This window comes from Falco peregrinus, chromosome 6 (genome assembly GCF_023634155.1).
Source record: "Falco peregrinus isolate bFalPer1 chromosome 6, bFalPer1.pri, whole genome shotgun sequence".
NCBI lineage: Eukaryota > Metazoa > Chordata > Aves > Falconiformes > Falconidae > Falco > Falco peregrinus.
Window position 1 is genome coordinate 19,692,126 of NC_073726.1, and position 22,788 is coordinate 19,714,913.

General features: G+C 38.6%; 1 protein-coding gene across 4 annotated transcripts in view; it reads left to right on the forward strand.

Annotated features, from left to right (window-relative positions):
• CD36 (CD36 molecule) overlaps positions 1 to 17,814 on the forward strand; it is a 39,068-nt gene extending 21,254 nt beyond the window's left edge. For 3 of the 4 annotated variants that reach the window (XM_027795381.2, XM_027795382.2, XM_005243466.3), the window contains exons 3-14: positions 879 to 1,039; positions 3,152 to 3,296; positions 5,965 to 6,144; positions 6,303 to 6,394; positions 6,814 to 6,860; positions 9,106 to 9,175; positions 10,829 to 11,016; positions 11,815 to 11,933; positions 13,246 to 13,319; positions 14,146 to 14,200; positions 14,433 to 14,597; positions 15,310 to 17,814. In XM_027795381.2, the coding sequence (XP_027651182.1) occupies positions 879 to 1,039; positions 3,152 to 3,296; positions 5,965 to 6,144; positions 6,303 to 6,394; positions 6,814 to 6,860; positions 9,106 to 9,175; positions 10,829 to 11,016; positions 11,815 to 11,933; positions 13,246 to 13,319; positions 14,146 to 14,200; positions 14,433 to 14,597 (1,296 nt within the window). In that variant the 3' untranslated portion in view covers positions 15,310 to 17,814. The other variant, XM_027795383.2, reaches the window with a different exon arrangement.
• The last annotated feature ends 4,974 nt before the right edge of the window (positions 17,815 to 22,788 follow it).

Consider the following 22,788-nt stretch of genomic DNA (forward strand, 5'->3'; position numbering starts at 1 on the left):
TTTTTTTTCTGTTGAGAATTTTTTTCTGAATTTTTACCACTAAGGGAAAAAACTACATTATCCCGGGACTTTGGGAAAATCATGTACAAGGAGGCATGATGTAGACCAGGCAAAACAGGCATTCCCCTGAAAATACAGGAAACAAACCTTCAAACTCTCTTTCTCACTGTACAGTCCCAAGGACTGAATAGGCATTTATGATACTATAGTTGAGTGCCACAGACATAAAGCTGTTGCTTACTCTGGAGTGGTTCCTGATGTCCTGTCTTTTGCCATATTTTGCCCTTATTCCCTAGACCTGGGGAACTATCCTAACAAAATGTTATCAAAGCTAGAGATATTTCTTAGAAAGTCTCAGGTTTTGTGACAAGAATTTTCTGACAAAAAACAGTCCTGCAAGAACACTGTCTGCATTCTCTGCATGCAAAATTACTTTAGTGCCTGAGTAATGCTCCCAGATAATTCTTGTTTCTTCCCTTGGGCTATCTGCAAATGTGTGAAAAACAGTTTATGGATTCTAAAACTGCTGGGTATCATTCAGATATTTTCTTTTTCCAAATAATCAGTGGATTTGGCAAGTATTTGGGAACTAATGCATTGCCCGACCACAGCAGTAGGAAAGTTTTGCTGCTTGCTACAGTAGCAATTACATCAGCTTTGTGGTCACATTTTAGGGGGATTCACTTTTCCTTTCACTAAGCAGGAATGTCAGCATGCTTTCAAATGTTGGCCAAAAATGTGCACTGTATGCCTCATACTGATGATAAAATAGCTTTTTTTTCTGTTGTTTAGGAATCTTCTGCAACCATCTGGAAAGTAAATGCAGCTTGTCGCTCAATTTTTGTGGTTAATTTTAGCTTTGGTTTTTGTCCTTTTAGGAAGCTGTCATTACAAATGGTACCATTGCTTTTCAAAATTGGCTTGTGCCAGGAAGTTCAGTTTACAGGCAATTTTGGATTTTCCATGTACAAAATCCTGCAGATGTGTTAGAGCAAGGAGCACGTCCAAAACTTGAACAAAGAGGACCTTACACATACAGGTAAGCAAAGCCCCTCTGAGTACATGGCATGTCATATCAGAGATCATGGTGAAAGTCAGAGAAAGTTCTACTGAGTTAAAATTTATTTCTGAAACTCCAGCATTGTATTTCAGTTAGACTTGACAAAAATGCCTAACTTGCAGCTACACACAGCAATCACAGATACTTTCTGTATTTGGTCTCATGTTGGGAAAGCATGTATATAAAAACAGGTAATTGGGTGTGGAGCTGTTTGCCTTTGTGAAAAGAGATTGCTTATTCGCAAGATGTTTGCCACAACAACACAGGCGTGTTGCATTTGTTGCTGTTCAGTTTTTGCCAGCTTTTTGCATACGGGAAAAATACGCCAGATGCCCTAAACCCAAGAGATTATTTTATCACCCATGTATCACTCAGATTTATTTTAATAATGTATTTTTTTTCTTTGTTCCTTTATGACTTATTTTTAATCTATAGCTTTTCCTTTTCAAATTTCCCCTTGAAAAGCATTCCTTTTTCTGAATGTACTAGCGAGGGTCTAGATGCAGCAGTCCATTCCCATTCAGGCCAGCTTTTAATCACCTGCTTAATTTTAAACGTGATGTTGACGTAGGCCTAGCTGGTGCTTCCTGATAAGCCCAATATCCAGCTATCTCTGGCACACTTGTTATGAAACTGATTTCCTAAAATGATAGGATATTTCTTTCTTGATATCTTTGAAGATGTATATTGTATTTGCAAGATGGTTTTACCATGCAGCATCTACAGTTGAAGTGCTTTGATGCTTAAAAATGTTACTTATTTCTCATTGGAAGTAGAAAACTCTTGGTCCATAGAGTACATGAGAAGATATAGGAAATGGAATCAGGAAACTAACTGGTTAAGAAATACTGCAGAAAGTGAATTTCCACCAAACAGAAATGTTTTACTCTGGTGGTGATGATGGTTGCTTGGTTTCTCAGGGACAAATCTTTGCCAGAAGCCTACATAAGACTATGTAAGAAATGATGTCTATAGCTCTTCTCACTGCTGCGGTCATGCTCACCTGGGATATTGGGTCTACCTGAATCACTGTGACACTGTCTCTCTCTCTCCCTCTGAATCTCCCTTTAAATGTTTAATTATTTATTATGATGTATAACAACTGGTCTGGAAAATGCGGTTGTCCCCGTGATTCTGCTAGGAAACCTTGTTTGAGGTCTTTTGTTTCCAGTCAGAAGTAACATAATTAGGAAAAAAAAAAAAAAAAAAAAAAAAAGATCTCCCAACTTTCGAGTAGGTGCTCTACACATTAAGCTATTAATGAAATGACATGCACACAAACCAGTCTTGCGAAGTCAAGATCCAGCTGTTTTTGGGGTAAGGCCCACCTGCACTGGCTATGTCTGCTCCGAACGTTTTTGTTCCCTTACACCCAGGCTGGAAGATCTGATGGATTACCCTGAAGGTCCCTTCTGTGGACCCACAGCGCAGACTAAGTCATATGATGCCTGCAGGATGGTGCCCCAACAAAGTGGTCAGCAAGAGGATGGGGACTTGAAGAGTTGCGCTAAAGATAGAACTGCATCAACTCAGAGATTCTATATTAGTGATCTGCTGATGGGGCATGCTTAAGAGGCTTATGAGAATCTTAGTGGAGCTGAAAGATTGCTTATAAATCTCCACGTGTATGAAACGTTATCAAAGTGACTCCCATTATGGATTTAACCTGTAATCTGTTTTGTTGCAACACAGGCCTATCAGATCAAAACTTAACAGAGTGTTCGTTAACCATTCTGAGTCATCGCCTTCTAATTACAGCTTAGAAAAAAATGTGACAAAACATAATTAATTTAAAACAATATATAAAAAAGATACATGATCCATTATTGAAATAAAAGTAAAAAAGAAATAGTTGTTTTCATTTTAGTATCAAGAAAAAAAATCCATTAGGTACCAAGGACATATTTCTAAAAGAAAAATATTGTACAGAAAACCGAATTTTTATGTATATTCACACAAAAAGTTTAGAATCTTTTCAGTGGTTGTAAATGTTCAACGTTTATCTACAAAGAACTTCAGTCAGGCATGGTTGTGTGTTGTCCTGAAAATCAAATGTTAAAAACATTCTGTGTTTTTATTTGGTATTTCAAGGGTGCGATATTTACCCAAAGAAAATGTCACGGAAAACTCTGACGGCACAATATCCTACATGCTGCCTAACATTGCTCTTTTTGAACCTGAAATGTCTGTTGGGACAGAAAATGATACCATCACCTGTCTCAACCTTGCCGTTGTTGTAAGTAAAGAAACAAAATCATAATGTTCACATTCAAATGCTGAGATACTGGAGGAAATAGGGGAGAATTTAGCATTAGTTATACTGAAACCACCACAGGATAAGTTTCCTCTCTATGAACTCAGATGACGTTGAGTGTCAGTTACACTGAGGACAGCTGTAATACTACCTTTAAAATATATATATATCATAATTCTGAGGACATATTGCATATATATTAAGGTTTCCTTATATTCCCAGGGTAATCTTAATGGTAAATGAAAGTTGACTTGTTCCTGTCAATGGAAGCAAAGTCATCAGTTTGGATGGGATGTATCAAAAAGCATCCTCCTACTCAATTTTAGCGTGGGAATGAATCGAGTCTGTGGATGGATTCTCTTTCTATGTGAGGTACAGCATGAACAGCACAAGGCAGATTTGCCATACTTTTTCCATAACCTCCTCAGTCCTGCTTTGCAGGGGAGGTTGTATTAAACCCCATGCTCAGTGTATGCATGGTCTCACTGCTGCAGCTGCTTGCTCCCCGTGGTGCCCCTCAGCACGACTGCAATGGCATCCCCTGAGCTGTCCTTCCAGCCAAGACCTGAGTCCTCCAAAGAAAACCAAAGGGGCCTCCACCTAGAGTAGTGCTAGAGCCTTTTCAGTCTAGATGTTTTTGTGCTATTACAGGCTGAGAACGCTTGCCCTTGACCAATGTTCACAGTTTTCATATTTATATTCAGCCCTTGTTGTGTTGCCTGGTTGTCCTGTACTAACTCTGTGGTGCCTGCGTGTGAGTGTTCAGGATTACAGTGAGAGAGTGGCTGCTTCAGACAGAGTGAAGGGATGCTTGGTGTAAACACAAAATCGAATCATACCAGCAATCACAGAATCATAGAAAAGCCCCTATTGGAAGGGACCTCAAAAGGTCATCTGATCCAACATTTTCTGAGAAAGGAAGCCTATATGAAATTTTCTAGCACCCTGTCCAATTGTGCCTCGTGAGGGGGACTCTACGATGTTCCAGTGATTGACTGTTGTCACTGCAAGAAAATTCTTTTTTCTACCAAGACAAAACCTTTCCTGGTACACCTTGTTCTCCTTGCCCTTTCTCTTCTCCATGCCACTCCTTATGAAGAAAAAGCCTCCATTCTCTTTGTAGCCACCCTTTAAATATTGGAATATTATGGTGAGGTCCCCTGAGCTTTCTTTTCTCTAGGGAGAAAAGGCCTAATAAATAAAGGCAAATGACCTTATTCAGACCCAACATACTCTGCCTGTGCCCTAATTTAGGCCAGCATCTCTCTTTTGAAAAGCTGTTCTTGTTTCCTAATCTGAGAGTCCTTCATGTCATGGTACTAACACTGCTCAGCTTTCACACTTTGGATCACGAAGCTTGTTTCAGGGGAAATAGTAACAGAGGATCCAAGACCCGTTTTGCTGTTCAGAACCTCATGGGTATAAGCCTGGATTCCCAGAGAGGCTCTGCCTATTCCCTTTGACAGCATTGACTTTAATCCAGTACAGCCCACCTTTTCTATCGCAACCTTTTCATCAAAACACTTAGAAAGGCATTCAGAGAGATGTTTTTCACACTTTCTTTACCCTGAGAGGATTGAACCCACATCTCCTCTATCTCCTAATCTTGTAATATCCATGCTTTTTACTTACTCTATTTTCAAGTTCAGACAAAAGTGAAAGATTCGTAGGGTTGAGGGGGGCAGGAATTGAGAGCAAAAGAGACTCTTCATTGCTATCTTCATAACACAAAGTTCAAAGAGATGGCCCACTAATGGGCCTAGGCTGAGCACTTGCTCTAAGAGAATCACTTGTTTTTACACATATTTACTTACAAAAATTCTTATATTTCCTGCTTCACCAGACAGCCAACATAGATAATTTCTGTTGGCTTTCCACAAGCTATTGGGACTTGACTTTGTGTTTATACCTCTGCAAACGTTCATTGCAATTACCGCTGGTAAATCTACATTGTTCTTCATTGGATTAGGAAAAAGCTATGCATTATTTAGAATTAAAGCTGTTCAGAAAGGGCTTGTTTGTTCCAAATATGTATTCTTTCTAAGTAAAGAAATAATAGAGATTCAGCACTTGGTCAGTTTTATGCAAGATGCAGTTGCATTGCTGCTAGTGTAAGAGCAAACCTAAACCACTTACCTAAGCCAGTAAGTAACAGGCTTGTATCTTTTTACTTATATGTTTGTAGTGTGAATGAGTCTGAAGTATGTGATGTATGGAGATGACAGAAAAGAGGTAGAAAACTGAAAGTGGTATAACCCATGTAACAGATATAGGGATTTGAAATTATTACTTGGAGATATTAAAAAGCTGTTTGGCCATGGTCCTGGCCAACTGGCTCTTGGTGGCCCTGCTTGAGGGGGAGGCTGGACCAGATGAGCTCTGGATGTCCCTTCCAACCTCAGCCCTTCTGTGATTCTGTGATTAGGGATGATCTAATGAACTCATGTAAGCAGTAAAGACAAACTCCTTCTCTGTTAAATTATGCCCAGTAATTGTTTTGTTAAGGAGTGTCAGTTTTAAGTAGAAACGACAGTGAGCTGCAACTCTGGAAAATGGCTTTGCTCGAGATTTCTTGGAGTCAGACTCTGTACCTTTGATCCAAAGCACATGCAGAATTTTATGCTAAACATTAATTTTATTGCTGTTGTAGGCTGCACCTTCCTTGTACACAAACACATTTATACAACTACTATTAAACACTTGGATTAAATCTTCTAAGTCATCCATGCTACAGAACAGAACAGTGAAAGAATTACTGTGGGGATACAAAGACCCATTCTTAAACAAGGTCCCCTTCCCCTTGGACCCAGTTCTGGGAGTCTTCTACCCGGTAAGTGAAACCAATGAGGAGGCAAAACCTTCAGTTTTCAGTTTTCATTCTGTGAATAAAAGTTAAGGCAGCTGCTATGAGTAAGAAAAATCTGACAAAATATGACAATCTGGGTCAGTACTTCTAACTCTTATTCCTTCTTCTTGTGTCTGTTACAGTATAACGGGACATTCGATGGACTTTACAAAGTCTATACTGGGAAAGAAGATATTAAGAAAACAGCAATAATTGAAAGCTATAAAGAGAAAAGGTATGATAACATACGTATTTTCAAGGTATGGCTTTTAAGGTTTGATTCATTAAGAACTACAGATAAATGGAAAATCTTCAACAATTCAAAGGAAGCTAAATCAAGCCCTGGGTTTAGCAAAACCACCTCTCTCTTTCAGCTATTAGTGATCCTGTTAGGAGCTTGGCTTTAAGACAGTTATTGATTCTTTGATACAAGTAGTTCCTTCTGGTTTGCATACTTCAGTAGCTAGATCCCTTTATCCTATTCTAATGCATCATATAGTTTATCTGAATAAATGAATGAACATCTCTATCCTCTGACTTTGCTAGTGGATCAGGCTTATACTGGAGCAGTTATATTTAGCAATACAGGTAATTAAATGGATTACATTGTGTAATATACTACGTGCAGCATGACTTTTTTTTTTTATTTTAAAGGAATCTTTCATACTGGGAAGGTCACTGTGATTTGGTTAATGGCACAGGTAAGCCTATTAAAGCTTTTTAAAACTTCCACACATTTCTTGATATTACAAGGTAATAATGAGAAACAACATTTAGGTTAATTGCCCTGGGCTTTGACAGTTCCGTATTCTTTATATTAAACGTCTATATAAATATGACTGTATACATATTGCTACTATGCATGCATATGTGTGTATCTATTATAATAAGTATAATATGTCGATGTATGCTATTTTACATATACATGTACACACATCCTTTTCAGATAGAGTAGATGTGGAAGAGACTCAAGAAAAGAATCCAGCTCTGTTTCTACTTATTATCTTTATGGTACAATATAACTAAAATTCATTTTCTTTGCTATAGCAGTTGAAAATTACCTTTGTATTCTAATAATGTACATTCATTTAAAGTGTTGAAAAACAAAATTAAATGTACCAGAATAGACAGATATTTTTTTTTTTTTAATTGAGATGTGAAAAGAAATTGAGGTGACAAGGAGAAGGCTGTCAGACAGGTAGTTTGGAGGCCATGGGAAGAAGAAGTAATTTAGTTTGGGATGAATAAACTGGAGAGGAATATTTTTGAATTTGCTTTTAGAATGCATGTTGAATTGTTTAAGATACACTTTTTCAAGATGGTATTTTTATTTTTGATGAGTGAAAGCGTTGCTTTGAGGACACAACAATCTCTTGAGCTGAGGCTGGCAGATGTCATGGTGGAGGCTTTTGTGGAGAGTTATAGGTCTTCAGTGAACGAGTATCAAAACAAGCAGGTTTTTGTTTTTTTTTTTTTCCTTTTCCATTTTGCTTTACATGGCAAGTTATTTTGAAGTATTTCAAATATATCACAAGAACCTGAGTTTCTGAGTCAGGAAAGATTAGTTCATTTTTAAACTATGTCATTAATTCTATAAGAGGTGATATTTTCTTAGGTTCTGGGACTTTCCTTCTTTCTTATGGAGCCATTTTTCCCAGGATCAGCTTTCTGTTTTTTTCTTCTTCCACAGCTGATGGAATTAACATACTCAGCTAACTAGACTAAGTGCTCCAGTACAGGGAAAATGTGGAGCTTTTCCTTGTTAGCAAAGGTTATCACACGTTTTACAAGAGCATTCAGTGCGACTGCTCAGGAGAGACCATGTGTTTAGAGAAGCAGCAGGTTTAAAAAGTCTTGTAAGTAAGTGTAAGATTTCCTTCATATCTTGTAAGCTTTCACACCACAAAGCACAGCACATGTCATATAAGTAAATATCTGGATAAAAATATTAAGCAGTATTCTTGTATGGGGCTTAAAATTACTCCTTATTTGCCAACCTTCCAAGACTGCCAAGATTTAGAAATAGTGTGTCTAAGGTGAGCTTGAATCTTCTTTAAGAAAAAGTGCTTCTGTCAGCAGTGGGCAAATGGCAGTGTGTAATTTAGAATTCTTGTTCTTGCCAACTAGATTCAAAGATATCATAGATGTTTTCAATCCCTTGGTTATGGCTGCTGACTAAGAAACCAAACAGAAATTGTACCAAGAAGTAACAAATGTACTGGTTAAAGGTTTCTTACAACACCTTTTTTTGGAAAATGGCAGAGATTCTGGATGCTTGCAATGCAGAAATATGCATCTGAACTTGCTGTGTTCTTTTTATAGAGAGTGGGGAGAAAGACACCACCAAAGCTCTGGCCCTCTGACATATTTTGCATCTCTACCATGGCATGAGATGGACTGTGACCTAGATGTGCTTCCTTCTCTCCATTAGCTATGGAGAGGATCTCAGCTTAAAAAGGAGGTCTGCTTGAGAAGCTTTGGTGAATAAAGGTTTAGAACTGATTATTAAACAGGCAGATTCAGTGTTTATTGTAAACACTGAGTACCATAACTGCAGGCAAACCAAACACCTCTAGAAACGTTAAGGCCTTAAGACTGCATAAATCTTGAAGCAATGGCAACAGCTATTGGGATTCATATTAAACAGGATTGGGTTTTGTATCCTCTGTTTTTAATGGGCTTCATCATATAGCTTCACACAGTGACCAAAAAAACAAAAAAAAAAAGCTGCCATAATTTGGTTTGCTTTCAAAAACAATACAATCATAGCTGTGGAGTGCCTGCCACTGTGCAATAACTGACATAAATATTTTCCCCATAAATGACTCACTTTGTTTACCTTTTTCACAGCATTATAGGAAAGTAACACCTCAGTATTGAGCTAGAAGTTAAATCATGTCTCCTAAGTGGAATTGCTTTCAACGTCTTTTTTTATTTTATTCACAGATGGGGCATCATTCCCACCATTTGTTAAGAAGGATCAGGTACTGCGCTTCTTCTCCTCTGATATTTGCAGGTAGGCTGGTCCCTTCCTGGTGTGTGTATAACACCTGCCTGTGCCACCTGGATGCTTTCTCATTTTGGAGGGCAGCAGCAGTGGCTCTGCTTGGGCTTAGGTTCCTGAGGCAATTCAACATAAATGTGTCACCTTAACACAAGTAGATTCATGAGCTGTGCTCATCATTCAGAACCTGATTCTACTGCTTCTTTTTATGTCAAGTAGCAAGCTATTTAAGGTGTGGTTTACTTCAGCCAGTTACAGGTGTATAATTCAGGAATATCTGATACTGTGGTGAGTTGTTACTGATCTATGAAAGACATCGATGGCCACAGGGTTTAAAGTCTTGAACTTCTTAGATCAGGAGCCAGCCCAGAACCTGCCTTACTTGGTCTGAGAAGGCAACAGATACAGCAGGGGCCAGTTAGGTCCAGCTTTGGCATTTCTGCAGAACTTCATCTATGCAGAACAAGATTTACTGTCATCCACTAGATACTTAAAATGTTCTTCTCACAGGATATTTTTACAGATTTTATTTTTATATATTTACAAACATATAATACTTCCCGTACTGATGGGTTTTCAGTCTGCTGCTTCTGCTGTGGCTATCCAGTGTCCCTGAGTTCTCCAGTGGGATCATTGAAAACAATGTTAAAAGATGTAAAGTGCATCACAGACTATTTACTTTGGGAGATTCAACCCCTTTATTTATTTTGCTGCCTGGAAACAGTTGCTTCCTTCTAACTAGGTTTAAAGTGGGCTATCTGCAGACTGTTTGTTTTTTTTTTTAAAGATCAGTGTTTTTACATGAATTTAAATTTGTATGTGTGTGAAGTAGTTGTATTCCCAAACAGGAAAGCATTTCACAGGTCTTAGAAAAAGGGATTCAGTGCAGAATAGAAATTATAAAATTCTTTGGATCAGTTGCACACAGTTTGCAAGATATCTCTGGCCTTTTAATTCTCACATTTAATAAACAATGAAGAACAATAATAAGCGCCCAAAGGTCATGGAAACGGGGTCATGGAAAGTGATTCTGCCCACATTGCAAAACCCAGAACCCTTATTTTGTTTGGATGCAATACAAAATGTTGATACCCTGGTTACATTACTGTGTAACAACCATATCTCCATACCAGCTGATAATGTATCAGCAAAAAGAAGCTTAAGTGGTACTCTGATTCATATGCAATGGAATCAAGTTGTATGCAGAATGTTGCCTGCATCATAAAGCTTAGTTTAGTATCATCGGTTCAGCAAGAACCTATAACAGAGCTGACTTATATTGGTAAGTATCTGTACTGTAGTCCAAAAACTTTCCAAAATTTCATAATAACAGTGGGTGTAAGAGTGTTTAGGAAAAGAGCTCTTGATTAATTTTTTAGATTTGTGTATATTATTTATTAATGTTATTAATATTTTTGTCTTTTTTGGATATTGTTTTGCTGACCTCTGAGCTTGTACATCCTTTTGTGAATGTGAAATATTCTCCATTACAGAGGAACACTCCTGCAAACTGCTGAACAGTGTGAAGGAAGCCTAGATGTTGGCTCCCTGGAGTACTTGTCTCTTTTAAGAAACAGCCAGCTGGGGGATCCTTAAGGAGTACTGCCATGAATTCAGACTTTTAATCCAAATGACTGAAACATGTTTCTCCTCTTTTATATTCAGGTCGATCTATGGGGTTTTCCAGGGCAAGCAGGATGTGAAGGGAATCACACTCTATCGTTTCACAGTTCCTCGTGAAGCATTTGCATCGCCTGCTGAAGTCGAAGATAATTATTGCTTCTGCAAAGATAAAGTTATATCAAAGAACTGCACAATAGCTGGAGTCCTAGACATTAGTGCCTGCAAAGCAAGTACGTTAGTGACACGGTGCCACCAAACAATCCATTTGACTGGGGAGAAAGCACATGTCCTGTAGCTGAAGTGTTACTCAGGGATCCAGGACATTTGTGTTTGTCTGTGAATTCTTCCACAGATTGCCTGTGAGACCTTTAACATTTCTGGAGCCTCATTTCCCAGAATAAGGAATATAATATTTCTGTATTTTGTATAGTGGTATACAAAATGGTGATACTAGTTTGTATACTGAAACTGCAGGAATGCATGTATCGAAAGGAAAGTAGGGGGCACTGTATAAAAGCCAGAGATAGTTACAGTCCTTGTATTTGTGATAATTCATACACACAACTATATGCACACGCAGAGACTGAGAGACACTACTGGCCCAGTTCAGCATTGATATACTAAAATAAATATATACAGAGTCTGCATTTGGTGCAGAGTCGAAAGCATGGGTTGTCTTCAGGCTTGCTTTCTATTAAAACAAGATCATGAAGTTGGGGGGAAACAGTGACAGAGGGTCCTCACCTCAGCATGAAACTGGGAGCACTACCAGCTCCACAGTGTAGACATGCAGGATTTGTAACTACAATTTATTTCACCATGCAAATTTTTCTCATGATAGTAGAATCACTGAAATGTTTAATTTTTATTTTTTTTGGGGGGTGGGGGCAGGGTGTGGGAATATTAGCATTTTTATCAAGATTGTGTGTCTATATAAAAACTATGTTTGAATGGAAAATATCGCCTCAGAAGGTGATCACTGAAATAAGGCTTAATGATTCAAGTGAGGTTTTTTTTTTTTCAAATAGAAAGGCCAGTATTTATCTCTCTTCCGCATTTTCTTCATGCAAGTGAGTCTATATTGCATGATGTTGAAGGCCTGAGCCCAAATGAGAAGGAGCATGAGACGTTTCTAGATGTAGAACCTGTAAGTCCAAATATTTAATAATTGTAATTCAGTAAACTTGTAATGTTCGAATTTAATTGTAGTACAGTAGGCCTTTTACCAGAGGGACAAGCAAAAGATACAATCGTGTCATGTTTGCTTTTGCAAGATATGTTCACAAAAGTGTTATAGTTTTAGCAGGGGAAATTTAGAACAGAATTTGTCTCATAATGACCTTCAAAGTTTGCAGAATTAAGTTTTGAATTTTCCTTATTGGAAATGGGGGGTTAAATAGATTCTGCAAACTTTGCAGTATGCTATAGCTTTTCTATGACCTTCAAGTACTTTGAGAAAATTTTTTTTCTATGAAAGTTCTTCTGTTGCTTGTATATTTAAGGATTTTTTTTGTTTTGTATAGCAATCCATTTTTGTATAATTACTATCTTAACTGAGATTAAATAAATATAGATCAATTTACTTCAAGTCCAAACATACTGCTCTAGAACAGACCTAATACAGTCTTTGTGATGCGGATTGTCCAACAGAGCTCCCAAACTGAATGAATTTATGACAGCTCTGATTCTGATTGCCTCCAGTTTTACCTCTACTTCTGTTCCAGTGATTTGGATTCTTAATTTTATTTACCAAATTTTTATGTCTTGTGTAATGAATTCTAAGGTTCCAAAATTTTATTTTGCTCTGAATTTGGATAAAAAGATAAAATTCAGGATACCTCACTAAAATATTTTTAGGCACATAATTTGACAACCAAGCTATGTAACTTCAAAGAGGAGATCTAAAGTTAAATCTTTTTTTCACCTTATTTGAAATAAGAGATGTCAACCAGAAAGTCCTAAATCTGATATGAAATTTTCAAGAATCGTACCCTGTCTTGTTTTTGTGGAGGATGGAGGGGAAAAAAAGGAAGTGGAGGGAAGATCTGACCTTTGTTTTGATATCTTTGTTCTGTTACGAAATTATTCTTTGCAGCCCTATGCAAGTTAAACATACTTCTTATTGAAAAAGAAAAATTATCTGAATTCTGGTAGAACACTCCCCCCCCCACCTAAACCATATTTTTATATGGAACATTTCACAGATTATTTAGTGGTTTTAACCTTTTTTTCCCTTCAGTTTTAATTGCAAATGACTAAAGTAACTATGGTAAAGCCACAAGATCAGAAATTCTGTGATAAATGGGAGACTCTTAGAATCATTAAAATTTTATAACATGTAATATAAATTGAAATTTAAAAACCTAAGGATAATGTGCTTTTTGTCACAGTCCATATTCTAGGTTTCAGCATCCAATTCAAAAATTTTAATTAATGTGTGGGTTTTTTTCTGGTTTTAGATCACTGGTTTTACGCTACAATTTGCGAAAAGGCTGCAAGTAAACCTTCTTGTGAAGCCTGCAGCAAAAATTGAGTAAGTACTACTTCATTATTTTGTTTTTAAAGACTTTTTTCAAGCAGGCTAATTGGTCTGTGAAAGAGTAGGTAGAAATGGCTGAGAAAAGAAGGAATAAAAATAACTTTCCAAAGTCTTTTTTCTTTCTTGCAAAAATTTCAGTTATGACTGTTCAGAGAACATAAATTTCATCAAAAGAGCAAGACTTCTTGTGCAAGGCACTGCCCAAGTATTTTAACATACAATTGATTTCCCCACAGAAGCTTGCAAGGCGACATGTTCTTAAAAAGTAACATTCTTACAAAACCCAAATGGGGGCTATGAGAATGAACTAGAAGGCAAAATGTATTTTCTGAAATAAATCAAATGAAAGAGAGAGAATCTATGTGTGCTCTGTCACTAGGTGGATTTTATCACAATGGTTGATGGGTCTCTAGCTGTTTCTTCTCTCTTCATTAGCCCAAATGTACATGTGCAGACATGCATTTCAGGATCCTGTATATCTGGCAGGTGAACACCACACAGATCTTCAGACCATCCCACCAACATCTAGCTGTGTCCAGCCTTTCTTCTTTCTGACTACCCACATATGGAAGACTAGACAGAAAGATATGATTACATGATATGTAAAATGGCTTTTATTAATTGCAGGCTTTTTTTTTTTTTTTCCCCAGTCCAAAACTACACAGAAAAGGTAAATCTGGAAGGTGTAGTTAGAAAATGTAGAAATGTAGTAGAAATTTAGTTACAGCAGAAAAAAAAAGTAGAGACTGGGCTTATGCACCAAACTAAAGGTAACATGTAATGCTGTACATAAAATGTTGTACTTATTTTCTCATTTCAGAGCTTTATCAAAAGTTAAAGAACCTTATATTTTCCCCCTTCTTTGGCTAAATGAGGTTAGTATATTTTATGTCTATTAATCTTCAATGTTTAAACAAAACAAAACAAACAAAAAAACCCAAACAAAAAATAAAGAGAAAAAAATCCAAACGCCTAGCTTTTTCAGTCTTGGTGCCCTGAAATTGGACAATTAAATTCATGCTGTGATTTGCACACACCAAGAATATATTCAGCAAGTGAGGGCTTACATACTTACCTTTCACTGACATTTTTCTTGCACTGTTTCAGTCTGCTGTTATTGGGGATGAGAAAGCAGAAATGTTCAGAAGTAAAGTCACCGGTCGGGTCCAGATGCTGAGTATTCTGCAGATGGCCTTAATGATTGGAGGTTCTGTGTTGTTCGTTGCATTCATGGGTTCCTATTTCGTATGCAGATCAAAGAAATTAAAATAAGTAAGTAAGCACTAATGGTTCAGTCCTCAGCAGTAACTTTTCCTCAGGGTCTCAAGTTCAGAATCATGAGGTATTTAGATGTTCTTGTTTTGTAAGTGTCAGAAAATTCAGCAGTTGTTTTGTAGGAAATCATCCAGATAATTTAGCTAATGTTTTCAAATTCTCTTCCCAGTCTTAATCTTTCAGGATGCTTTTAACACACTCAGGAGAGAGTACCATGGAACTATACCAGAAGACTTGATTGTTGTGAATTTATGAAAATAGACATTTAACCCAAGAATGCTAAACTGTTCAGAAGTGCCCTCTAGTGCTTCTCTGGGACAGAGACCACACAGCTGTGGATTCCTGTGCCTTTCCAGGACATATTCCTTTCTGGGGTTCAGGAAACCACTGTAAATGACTTTTTTTTTATTAAGTGTTGGATAGGGTTTCTCACGTCTTTCAGTTATGCAACACTGACTAACATGACATGTTAGTCTAAACATCTCCTGAACATACCTAGCCCACTAAGACTAAATATACTCCCATCCTAAGTACAATAACCAAGTGGTGGATATATTCCTGACATATAGGGAAACAAACACATTATTTTGAGTGATTTAAATGAAGTGCAGACATGGACGTTATGTTGAAAAGTATGCTGCAGCAATGACATTTTTAAGATGAAGACTTACCTCATCACATGCTGAATTCTGATTTTATTTCACTACAGGTAACAAAAGACTTCAGAGGTAGTCAGTGTTTAACTGAAATTTCAGCCAAGCAGCATGTTAAAATTCAGAGACAAAAGGTATGATTCAAGGCACAGTCAGTCCACATGCTATGCAATTCAACATGCTTTTCCATTTTGAGAAGACCAACTCACTAACCCAAATGAGCTGATGTTTCCAAAGGTCTACCACACTTCTGACATCACTAAAGAGGCCACCATGGAAACTATGCTTTCAAATAATTCTGATTATTTGAACTTTGTTACAAACTTTAAATGACATTCAAGCAGACTGAAGTTGAAGTTCAGCTGGATTTTAGTCCACCTTCTGCCATTTATGCAACTTGCTACGTTTTTTTCTTCTGGGATGTGCAAGACAATTGAAAGCCATTTGCTGATGTTCTGTCTCTGAGCACAGGCTGGGAATGACAACACCTTTGAGCTCATGCTGTGCTCTAGATGCTCTCATTGCAATATTTCTTTCTGTTCCTTAAAGGAATGGAAGTTGCTGCAACAGAACTGCTCTCTATCCTCTATTCAGGGATGTGAATTGCGTTGAATGTGAAGTTTATTATGTAAAGTTACTGTTATACATGAAGTTAATAAAAAGACTTACTAAAATACGTGGTTTATACATTTTATATGGAGATGGCTCAGACAGGACACGACACAGTCATTCATATGGTGATGGAGCTCATCAACATTTGGCTCCACAGCTGTTTAGTTATCTGAACCACTCCCTAATTCCCAAGCTGCTCCACTGCTCTTTCTGTTGCCTCCTGTGTGCTTTACTTACTGGCTCTTGCTTAAACACCAGCCTCTGCTCTGCCCTAAACCCCGATTTGCCCAAGGCCTCCCTTAGAGAATGATCTGATATGTTACCTTTGAGGTTAAGAGAAAATATTCCAGAATGCTCCAGATATAGGAAAGACTGAGGTAATGATTTTGATTGAACACCAGAAGGTACCACTTCCTTGCTATAGAAGAACATAAATGAAAACAGGTAGCCCCAATTCTTCACTGATGAATCATCTGCCACAAGGAAATTTGTATAACCATTTGTTTAATGAAGTGCATCAGCCCGTAGACAAATAGCAAACACTGCCATCTGCGTAAATCATTCACTTTTTCATCTAATCTGTATGCCATATCTTAGAAATGACAGTCAATGGGGCAGATATTGAGTGTTGTGGGGTCTTTCCTTCCCTGAATTCAGAAAGACAGCCAGAGTTCAGCACTTTCTAAGATCTCTTCTTGGACCTTTTATCCCCTTAAAGAAGAGCTGCAAAGAAAAAGGAAAACCAAACATGGCTAGCCTCTCATAGCCTGGTGCTTGGAAATAATGCTACAATGGACTTTAAACCAGAAAGGTTTGCCTTGCTAGTAAAGGACAGTATCTTTGGCTTGTTATCTTTAGTAAGGTGTGTTCACTTTTTGCAAATAAAGGGGAAAACCCAGCAGACTAAAATGCTGTTGTTTTAAACCCCTGCTCCTTGCGAACAAACTTGTACAGCTATCAAAAGAGCTGATGAGTCACAGAAATCCTAAGAGATTATTCTTGAAGGTAAGGTCTGTGTGGTGCATGACTGCACTCTTTCTCCAGCTGTGAGCTGGAAATGCAAAGTAACAGGGCAGGAGACATGAAGGAGGCATGACCCTCAAGGGAAACTCCGCTCTCACTTAGAGCACCTGTGCATTTGATTACTCACCATGTTTGCTAGTTAATGAAAAACAAGACCTTTCTCTTGTGTCTACATTATTACTGGTGTCGTATGTGATGCTCTGTTCCTGTATTAGTCTGGGGACAGTTTGACCCAGCTGAAGGACCTAGAGTCCTATGGACTGGCCAAAAAAGTATGAGGACAGCTAAAGTCATTCAGTCACCTTCTTCTCTGAAACAAGCACACCTCTGTTGTGGTTCAAGCAAGTTTTTATAATAAAACTAGTCTTTAGAGCCAGAATCTAACAGGGAGATCTTTTGACAAAAGGAACCACAGCAATGCTCCTGTAATTTTTGACACTAGCATTTCAGCTTAATTTTTTTTAGCTTCAAGTCCATTGTCAGCAAGTTAGTGTTTGCTCTACTAGTGTTGTTTAGTGCTCTGTGGTGATCCAGCAGCAGCAATCCAGCAAACCAGGCCATGATTTTAAATGTCTCAGGGCCCAATTTTTCATGCACACAAATACGTTTGTTCATATGTATAATCTCATTGACCTTAATGCAGGTTTGGACTTTTAAACTATGTTCAGCACCTAGTCTGCACTTGAATTATAATTCATAGTTATTTTGTCCAAAACATCAGTTACAGTTATTGTTATTCATGTTATTAAGGCTAATGTTAAGTATTTACATTTGTTCAAACAGTGCAGGATAAACATTTATTAGAAATGTTAATGAACTCAATGCAAATAAAATAAAGCTGAAACTCTTTTTTCTCAGATCTTCATGTCTAATTGTAAATAAAGTCTTTAGTGTTGAATAATAAAGTCCTTGTGTTTATCTTCTTGGTACTTTGGATGTGTTTTCTTTTTCTAGACAATGATTTTATAAATTGATGACTAAGCGAGCTTAGGGGCTAACCTTGTTAGGTCATGGTACTCTGGCACATCACAGCTGCTTAGAAGTGCATTATCACCTTTAGTGTTGCCGCACAATGTATTATAAATACCAGCGACATACAACATTTATGCTCTAGATTACAAAAAGGAGGAGACTGTGGGCAGAGCTGAGCACCACCAGCATGTCTAAACTGAAGAAATTCTAAAACAGCCCCAGGAAACCAAGCTCAGAGAGAGACCTGCTTTCAGCTGCCTGTGGAGGTGTTGGCAGCATGGTGTTAGCACATCCAGCAGCACGTTACATCATCCTTTGCTGGCTCTGCTGGCCCAGCAGGTTGGGTGGGAGCCGAGCCTGGATACGCCCGCACCTCACGTTCCCCACACACCCCAGATCCTTATGGGCGAAAATCACTGGTGAAAATCAGATCTGACCCAAGATCTAACAGCCCACATACTTACACCCCAGAGCAGGTGTGCCAGCTATTGATTTCTAACTGAAATCATGCTTTCAAAGCCCTACCTAAAACCTGTTCTACCCACCTAGCCTACCAGTGTCTGTTGAGGGAATGTAAACATGGTACTATACCCTGAAAAAGAAAGAAACTTGGTTTTCTTTGTTCTTTTAATAGTGAGGCTAGGCAAGGACTTGTTTTATTTATGAGTGTACACATCAACGGTATTAAAAAAAATAATAAACTTAATAACTAACAAAATATGTTTACAGCTTTTTTTTTAGTAGGCATATAAAACCAAAAACCAGAAAGGCAAATGACACATTTACCAGATGCAAACTGCATTTATAAAGAGATGTTATTAATTTTTTATTTTCTGTCCCCTCTTGACATGCCAGATATCCCGGATGCTCTGTGGTCATACCGCCTCCCAGCAGCACCCAAAGGAGCTAGGGACTCAAAGGCCACCCAGGCAGCAGCAGGCCGGGACCTTTCTCAGCTCTACTGTGTAAGAAAAGAAACCAAATGCTTTGCAGTAGGCGCCACCCAAAGGGCATACAGTTTTTCACAAGTTCTCCTGCTTCATTTCAGCATAGGCTGTCAGAAATAATGGTGGCTAAAGTTCGGTGTTGTTTCTTCTGCTAGTTCACATCACCCGTAATAATTACATCACTTTAAAAGCCGTGTGAGAAAACCCACACCCTATGTGTCTGCTGAATGACAGATTGTCGAATGCGGCACTAAGCCAGAAATTTTTATGCTCATTAATGTCCTGGAGTGTTCCACTAAGGCCAGGATTTCCCTTGAGTTCTGTGAATTGGTGTTTTACGAAACACATGCTTGATGTAACTAGGCACACCTATCTTTTTCAGGACTCTCTTTCTTGCCCAGCATCACTTGTGTAACACCAAGGATTTGTGGACAATTCAGGACTTACATGTAGCCGTGTGTGTGCTCTTTTATGTGACTTTGGTTTAGGATGCACCTTAAACATATTTGCAAGTTCAGCCCCACTAGAATATTCGTGTGTAGGACTGGGAAAGTCTCATTTTTGCCCTTACTTTCGCCTCGTATTTTTCCCCAAAAGAAAGCTCACATATTTGAATGCTTCCAGGCAAATTTCTCCACTGATAATTTCTGTCATGATGGGAGATAAAACATGATGGGCACCTCAAACCATTAGCAGATTGTAAAAGCCTGCTGGATGTGCAAGTATTTTTGGATACTGACATATAAATCCAGACATTTCCTGTGTTTTTACCACAAATATGGAAGCATATCCTTCTCCACCCATTCATTCTACAGATGTAAGTATTTATCTTTGCACTGGTCAAACACTGGGTCTGCTTTGCAAAATCAGAAGTTATCACTACAATTACTGTACATTGACACTCACACACACATACACGGACTGTGGTGTGACAGCAGCTGCATTTTATTTGCACTTTTGACAACCTCAACCTAGTTGTCTTCAGCAGGATATACTGAAGAACACTGTTGACATTCACGAGCTCACATTGACAGAAAACAAGGACAAAAGGGGAACCAGGACCTTCTAATTATTTATTTTCCTATGAGGAATGGGGAAAAGCACTAAGAAAGAACTTTGTGCAAAGAATACACTTTAATTCAATGACAAGTCAGTGCAGCCAAGAGGTTAATTTCGGAAATCTGTTCCAGCCACCATCTAGTCCTCCAGGCACCAGACAGAGACTACCCTGAGCACCCAAGAGCATCACCCATTTTGCTGAATGGAGTATGTGCCTCTTGTGTAAGACATTTGGTACTTAGTACAATCCTGCAGGAGACATAGCTGATAGATGTACAGAATGTTTCTAGCAGTAGAAGTAAGTTACTGGCTAGAGGTACCAGCTGGAATGTGGAATATATGGGTTCCAAAAGCTCCTATTTTTATGTGAATTAATTTATATTACACTAATTCAGATGAAGAGAGTATGCTCTGATTCAGGTTATTCCTTTAAATGAAGTTAAAATCCTAGACGAAGATGATTGTTAATCCACAAAGACGAAGGGGATCTTGGCTCTACTTTGGATACTGGTTGAGAGACAGAAGACTTTTTATGCTGGTTTTAATTCTTACTGGAATAAAACGAGAAGCAGTCAAAAAATCAAGGACCAGGAACTCTTGATCTCCACTTCTAGCCAGATGCAGGAACTATAACACAACTGCTACATGCATCTTCTCTTTAAGGAAGGAGAAAGATGGATCACTTTTTGGAGTTCAGATTATGTATTTCTTAGCATACCAGCTTTTATGAATGCAGACAAAGAACCATCTGGTTCTATACTGTGTTTCACCTGATTTCACCCCTGGGGCCAAGCACCCCTTAAACATTGCAGTGCCACCTACCAAAACATCTAAGTACTTCTGTTTAATACTGCCTTGACCCTGCTCTGTCTGGAATACCTGAGTGAATAGTCTGGAGGTTCCTGATGTCTATCCAAGTTTTACACAAAGAAAGGCAAGTCTGCACAGATGGTTTAGCACAGCAATGCCTCACACCCCTGTGGAAAACTTCCAGGAGTGTTTTTAGCTCAAAGTCAACTGCTAAGAGTGCTACTCCTGCAAGCTGTGCTTCATAGCTTCAAAAACATGAGAGCTGTCAGTGGCCCTGGCTGCAGCGGTAGAGGCCAGATCACACCACGTCAAACGGTTATTCAGTAGTATCTGATATCTCTTTATTCACTAATAGCTTTAAAATTGAATCATTAAAACTCTCACATTTGACTGACACAGAACAAGTCAAACAGATGAATTTCAACTAATTATGGTGGCACTACCTTAAAAGAATACATTTGACTTTGCACTTCAGCCTCTTTGATGTAGCACGCACAGGAGACAGCTTAAGCAACTATCTCTGATCAATAAGATATGAGCTGAGACATGTTAAATGGTTTTATGAATGCTTAAATCTTTGGCAAGTAGTTAAATTCACCTATTTGCTCTTCATCTGAAAGAGACCAGAAGTTCCAGTTATTGCACAAAGGATGGTCAAATAGGTTTACAGGCACAAAGATTTATTTCTGGGGTCTGTAAGTCATGGTGACAGCAACTGTAACAGTAACTCTTTTATTTGGGCAAAACAAACCCCAAACAAATATGCAAGGGAAGAAACGGGAAAAGAAAGAAGCGGGGGGTGGGGGGGGTGGGGGTGCAGGGCAGGGAAGAACGCACTCCCAAGTGGCCAACCAGCATAAGCGACAAGGGTCCCTCCAGATGAGTATCCTCTTCATAGCATCCTCTCCAGTGAAGCACTGCCTGAAAATGCCATTTCTGAAGTAACTGCAGATACATCTTGATCTCACCAATGCTTTCCCACCCTCATTGTGCTAGCAGAATGGACTGACACGTGCTTCATTCTAGAACAGATTTTGCAGATCTAATTGGCTGCTGAGCCTTGTGTGTGTACATTACTGGGAAATGTTAATTGCCTATCTGAACAACTCTTATCAACTTGATCCTCAGTATATGGATTTAAAGTAAAAATTATGAAGTGAGCAATGGAGCGTAGAGAGAGGAAGGAAGGGCAACTCACACGGTGCTGGCAATGACTTTTGACAAAACCCAACTCAACAGCCATAACAGAAATTTCTGAGTGCCCTTGTGCAAGACAATGAGGATAAGAACACTGTGGAAGACCAGGACAGGGAGAACAGCCACAGATGCAGATAGGGGTGTGCAGGCAGATGGCTATGAAGTGAAAGACAGGCTGCTCCACAAGTGCTCCACAAGGACTACAAGGCTGAACACAGCAGGCCTTGGGCATTGCACAGGTTGGGGCACCAGGAACATCATATTATTAGTGAGTTTGTTGCCCACCAGCCCCTAAACTGTAAACTGCTGATACAGTACTGAGTGTGGGCATGTGCCATACACATGTGCAACCAAACCAGGGGAAGCAGGAATGCTGTGAACAGTCTCAGTTGCCTAACTGTATGAATGCAGTTTATACTGCATGTATGTATAAACCTCAGGATGCCTGATTTTTTTATCAGCCTGATTTATTAGTTTAGGAAGGCCTGGGTCTCCCATACAGTCCATATCATCGCACTCATCCCTCATGGATATCTCAAATATCCCAGGGCATGTCATATAAGAAGTCTTGCTAAATCATTTTATAATCTCTTTCTATAGATGCATTTTTCAGGACTGGGCTTTGTAACACAGTTGCTGAGCTAAAAACCAGGCAGAAAGAGAGGTCATGAGTACAGGAGGCTACAAAATTCATTTAGGAAGCTAGTCACCAAGACTACTTGACTAGCTTTGGCAGAGTCCCCCTGAGACAGCTGGCCTTTTCATAATCCCATCTCAGGTACCCAATCCTCCCTTGCTGAGCAGCCAAGTTACCTTACTCATAGATATGGGACCAGGTACTTAAAACTTAAATCCTTTGCTGTTTTTGCTTTATACCTGTGCCTTTTTATGGAACCTCCTCTAAACCTCTTTGTA